Raw genomic sequence first — 6,056 nt, forward strand, 5'->3', positions numbered from 1 at the left:
ATTCTGGGCCCCCTGATGTTCAATGTTTATATCAACGATATCGTGAACACGGACACAACAGTTAAGTACGTAATATACGCAGATGATTCAACGATACCTATCTCTGACATTAACCTGCCTCATCTAATATCCAGAGCTAACGACGTACTTTCGGAGATTTCCTCGTGGTCAAAAATCAATAGACTAAAGATTAATCCAAATAAAACTAAAGCTGTAATATTTCATGCTAAAAATAAAATAGTACCTACTCACCAGCCGTTAATTCTTGATTCACAGCAAATAGATATTGTTGATACGCATAAAATACTTGGGGTATACTTTTCATCGAACTTAAGTTGGGATGCTCACGTTAATTACCTATGTAGGAAAATTTCATCTGTAACAGGAGTCGTCTCTCGCTGCCGTAGTCTGCTGCCACTCAAGGCCAAACTTCAAATATATCACGCATTATTTAACTCGCATCTAAATTATTGTACGTTGATTTGGGGCACAACAACAAAAAGAAACATAAATAAAATACTTGTTCTACAAAAAAGGATAATTCGCTACGTTGGAAACATTGAACGCCTGGGAAACACACGCAAATCATTTGAAAGGTTCAGTATCGTTCGGGTTGACAATATTTACTCATACCGCTTGTTGAACACACTCTACTTTTCAAACAGAGAACTCTCGGACTTTATTACAGCCTTATCATGTCTAGAGCGTCGTGTTATTACAGTACCTACAAGAAACACCCATATATGGTCGATACCGCGATTTCGTACAACTTATAAATATCAAACTTTGGCATACAACGTCCCAACAACACTAAACGCGTATGAAAACACAACCAGTTGCACTAAAAAACAGTTACGTTCTTTCTTTTGTTCTATTGTTTGCTAGTAAAAGACTCAGTATCTTAAAATATCTACTATATATAACATATATGCTGCTTGCAAATCGGTTATTAAAAACATTAATTTTTTGCAGCATTTTTAGAGTGTTTGTATGAGTGTAAATATGCGGTACTATGTGTCGAAATTTGCATATGCATTTTCATGTGCATCGTATTTCAAATGTATTTGTGTGATTTATGAATGTTGTATTATGCATTGTGATCTGCATCTTTTTCATTTTTTGTAACAGTGTATCTTAGTACTTTTCCTCTACACTTTGTATAGCCGCTGCCATGTAACGGTTACCTGGACCCCGTCAAGCCGTTTTTACGGCTTTTAGCCCAGCGAGAAAAAAAAATAAAAAATAATATGCAAGTGCGATGCAAAATGTGCACGTATCGACGCTACGCGGTGCGCGCGTTTAAAGGGCATTTTCCCTCTGCATGCTAGCAAGCATTGGCGTGGCTCAGTGGTCAATAAAGAAAAAAAGTTGGCGTGGCTCAGTGGTAGAGTGGCTGATTCCCACGCAGCGGCCACGGGTTGAATGGCGGCGAGAACGTTATTTTTTTTTTCGCATGGCCCGGCGATAGCTGCTACGGAAGCCGGACACCGGCGTGGGCGGCGGACACCATCGCCACCCGAAACGGCTGTTGGATTGAGCCGATAACCGCCTACGCTGTAAAAAAAAAATAATAATAATAGGTGGCGGAACTTAATGGCTGGAGTTGATCTATCGAACATTACGTGTTCTGTTGCGTTCTTTGTGAAAGATTACAGGCCCCAAGACGACATTTTTCCTTTAATTATTCGCACACGCTTCATTTGCGGTGCCAGGCATAAAGCCATCCAGTTTGCTTTACGTTTTTAAGTTTATAAAGCCAGAAAACTTCCAAGAAACCAAAACAAAGAGAGAGAGAGACGTGATCCTAATCAGTAGTATTTCTTCATTGTCTTTTTTGTACGCAAGTGTTTGCCCTCATATTTACTGCGGTTACGTGCTCTTCCCGAAAGAAATATTTTTGCGCTTAGTCGTCGTTATTCTTTCCAGTTTCAAAATTGCACGTAGCTCCGCGGCGAAAGCAAAATCGGTAACTTAAGACGGGCGCTTTCAAAGCAATTCCTGAGAAAGACCGGCGCATAGCCGAAACGTCAAATGTTTTTCAACGTGGTAACTGGTAAGCATGATGCGAAGCATTTCCTGAGCGCGCGCTGCTTCCCTCCGTATCTCTGTGCCAGCGACACCGCAACGGCCACTCGGCTTCGAGCACCCTGTTGCAGAGTGTGGTGGCCTTGCCTTCTTCCTTGGCTATGCTAGTGTGTACCCTAGCTAAGCCTAACTAGAGTACACCCTCTCCGGCGTACTTTTGCTCCAACTGTTTCAATCGGCCGGAGCAAAGTTGCGCCGCGGCGAAACCGGAGGCCGCGTTTCGCGGTCCTGCCCCAGAGAGCGGGGAATGAAAGGGCAGGAGCGGAGGTGCGCCGGCAATCTCGGAAGCCACCATTTGTTCTTTTTTTCTGCCTTCATGCAGCCAAGTGTAGATAGCGCCACATGTCCTTGTGATGATTGTGGAGCGAGCGGCATATGTTGCGAAACATCGAGTCGCTTCAACGCTTGGCAGAGAATGTGCAGGTCACGTATTCTAGGCACGTGTGGCGTGCCCTTCTGTTATCGCCAAGTTCAATAATTTATATCTTGCGTTTAAATTCACTTGGTATTCTGTACGCTCCATCATCAGTCTCTGTTCGGTAACGTCGCAAAATAAGGTGTCCCGTGGGACTATTTAGACCGAAGTTTTTGGAGTGAAGCGTAAGACCTTACGCTGTGTTGGGTTTAATAAAAAAAATTATCTGTGTATACACTTAGCCTTACTCATTCATCAACAATTGACTGCTCCCATGCAACAATAGGAACCTCTGAAAAAACGAATTTAGCTTGAAAAGTGAACGAAGAAACGATAAATTGGAAAGTGGTAATAAAAGAAACTGTCTTCCTCGAGAAATAAAGAAAGTAGCGAATGCTAGTCTTACGGTTCTCACCTGAGTAGTCGCGGATGAGGGCTCGATGCCACTCGATCCTCATCAGACCTTGGAATATATACCTAACTATAAATTAAACACTGCAACCCCCCCCCGCTTATCTTGCCGACTCCAAAAAAAAAAAACTGTATAACTTGCCACTTCATGAAAACCTGTTTATTTAATGGTGCGCTAGGCCAAACAGCAATTGATTAGCTTAACCGCGAATTATGTCCCTGCAATGTAGTTTTCAACATTTCATAGATAACCTCGTTTTCAACGGCAAACTGCGTATAGGATAAATGTTATCCATGTGTTACAAGTACAAAAAAATCGGCGGCATTAAGCTGTCCCCCTAATGGCTACACTATTAGGATGCCAGTCAGCGAAGTAAGTCCTTGATGTAGAGACACGATAAGATTAGTACTTAGAATAAAAAGAAAAATGGACATGAAAGAAATTACTACAGCTTTTGTTCAGTGACTGAGTGGGAACAAGACGTTTCATGCTCAACGTTTCAGCTGCTCGCAGACTGCCAAAGACTGAACGTTTGGCAAGCCTGGCCTGGGCTTCCACTCTTAGCAGCATACCTTGCCAGAAAGGCATTGTTATATCAAAATATTATGCATTAAGCTAAGATAGCCAAGGGCAACCGCGACACGTTTTACGTTGTTCCATTTGTACAAGAAAATTACCAAGCGCGATAAAACTCAACAGACTAAAGTATGGCCACTCTACATACCTGGCTCGTAGCACTTGGATTCTGCTGCACCATGTATAGAGAAACACGTCAGGAAATAATGCGATGACATTGCACTGCTGCGATGAACAACTTTATTATTTCATTGCGTTCATAGTCGAACACGGCGCAAGATTGAGGGAGATGATCACAACTTTTCGTTTCCAAATAAGTTACAGATGAATGGTTCCTGTGAAAAGCAAAACGAAAAGGTATGTTCGAACAGCAATGAGAGGAATCGCTTCATTATTCAAGCTGCTTAGCACCACTTACTGACTATTTCTTTTGAAGAAAAAAAAAACGTTATTGTCTATTCTAGAAGAAAAAGAAACAGGTATACCCCTATTTTTACCCCTGCGAATGCAACATTTCTGTCTGTAAAAGAGCTGTCTTTGCTTGAGCAACGAAATTACTATAACATTTTACGGTTCCATGCATTTACTGGCAGAACTACAAGAATGAATACTCACACTTCTTCTTGCGGAGAAGGGCACCGTAGTGGTAGGGAGAGCCAAGGCCGTAGCCGTAGTTCAGGCCATAGCCGAGCAGACCGTGACCGTAACCGTAGTGGCCAACACCGTAGCCAAGGGTACCAACACCGTAGTTGTAGACTGGGGCGGCGTGGTAGCCGGCAACAACTGGGGCAGCATGGGCGACAGTGGCGACAGCTGGGGCGTGTTGGACGGCAGTGACAGCTGGGGCGGCGGCGTAGGTGGCCACGGCTGGAGCAGCGGCGTAGGTCGCGACTGGAGCGTGCGCCACGGTGGCGACAGCTGGGGCGTGGTAGGTGGTGGCTCCCTTGGTCATGGCTGGAGCAGCAGCGTAGGTGGCGACAGCTGGAGCAGCAGCATAAGTGGCAACAGCCGGGGCGGTGTGGTAGGCGGCAACCCTGGTCACGGCTGGAGCAGCAGCGTAGGTGGCGACAGCTGGAGCAGCGGCATAAGTGGCAACAGCCGGGGCGGCGTGGTAGGCGGCAACCCTGGTCACGGCTGGAGCAGCAGCGTAGGTGGCGACAGCTGGAGCAGCAGCATAAGTGGCAACAGCCGGGGCGGCGTGGTAGGCGGCAACCCTGGTCACGGCTGGAGCAGCGGCATAGGTAGAGACTGGGGCGTGGGCAACGGTAGTTACAGCTGGAGCAGCGTGGGCGACGGTGTGCACAGCTGGAGCGTAGCTGGCGTAGCCCAGACCGTAGCCGTATCCAAGACCACCGTACGCGTGGCCGAGACCATAGCCAAGACCACCATAGCCCAAGCCGTAGCCGGTGTAGTCAGCGAAAGCGCTGGTGGCAAGAGCCAAGAGGACGCAGGCGCGGATCTGCAGCGTTGCCGGTATACCTGATCAGACTGCGCTTTTTCGTGGGGTTGTTCTTATCGTTCTGAATACACAGAAATATAGCTTGCACATTTTGACGTATTGAAATGAAGCTTACGACTACCGCTCTTCCTTTTATGGTCATTGTTATTTTGCTGTCCTGTTTTAACAGAAAACTGTCACCAATTTCTGAAGCTTTGAATCACGTAGATAATAGTGTCATCTATCTTTTCTTATTGATGTTATTTCTCGTGATTGTTATCAAGTTACAACCGAGAACTTCCTACATGTATCCAACATTCCAGCTTGAACAAATTTAAAATTCTATCACCTATTTCCTCAAGCATCTTACAACCTCCTGTATGCTTAAAAAACAAACTTTAAGGTTAAAATATACTGAAAAGGTCTTGCATTACAATTGGTTACATAGTACTATGGACTAGCCAGGGATAAATCTGCCGCTTTGCTTCTTCATATGGCTTAATTAATTAAAATGTTTCGCAAAAGAAAAACTTAATTGAGAGCTCTTTCTTTTTCCGACTCAATCATCTCGTGGTTCCTTCGGCTATGGAGGTACCGGGAAGATAGGCTTTCTTACCATGGTGACTTTAGAGCTGCTGTAGAGCCAACTGCTGAAAGTACTGAAGTCGCGCGCTCTTTTATACGAGAAATTCTTCCTTAACGGTAACCCCCAACAGCAAAGTCAACAATAACATGTAGCAAAATCAAATAAAAAGAAAACAAACACTCTGGAGTCATTTTGTTATTCCGCACGTCTCTGTAAAGATGTAAAACCGGCCGTGGCATTGGCAGTGTACGTTGGCCGAAGTGTAATGAAAGACCGCGCCTCAACCTTGACGGGGACGCTTGTGAGAGTAGATAGCGAATCGTTGAAAAAAAGAAAAACAGGATGCCATACTCGGTGCAGCATGGCGTAGCGTTACATTTAAGAGTAAGAGGGCATCATACGTCGTAGTGCGCAGGGAAGGGTAAGCCGTCCTCGTGCGGCACGCAGTAAGATTTGAAATGGAATAAAAAGAAATCGTAAATGTTCAATCGCATATCTTGGAATCTATGGCATGTGAGGCTGTAAATAAATTCGTGGCCACTAA

General features: G+C 44.9%; 1 protein-coding gene across 1 annotated transcript; it reads right to left on the reverse strand.

The window, feature by feature from the left end:
- Positions 1–3,705: 3,705 nt before the first annotated feature.
- Positions 3,706–5,564, reverse strand: LOC135910982 (cuticle protein 16.5-like). Its single transcript, XM_065443056.2, has 3 exons — positions 5,543–5,564; positions 4,104–4,947; positions 3,706–3,823 (listed from the first exon to the last, which is right to left on the reverse strand). Coding segments are annotated over exons 1-3 (849 nt in total). The 5' UTR covers positions 5,546–5,564; the 3' UTR covers positions 3,706–3,821.
- Positions 5,565–6,056: the final 492 nt, after the last annotated feature.

The sequence above is a fragment of the Dermacentor albipictus genome, chromosome 2 (assembly GCF_038994185.2).
Source record: "Dermacentor albipictus isolate Rhodes 1998 colony chromosome 2, USDA_Dalb.pri_finalv2, whole genome shotgun sequence".
Classification (NCBI taxonomy): Eukaryota; Metazoa; Arthropoda; class Arachnida; order Ixodida; family Ixodidae; genus Dermacentor; species Dermacentor albipictus.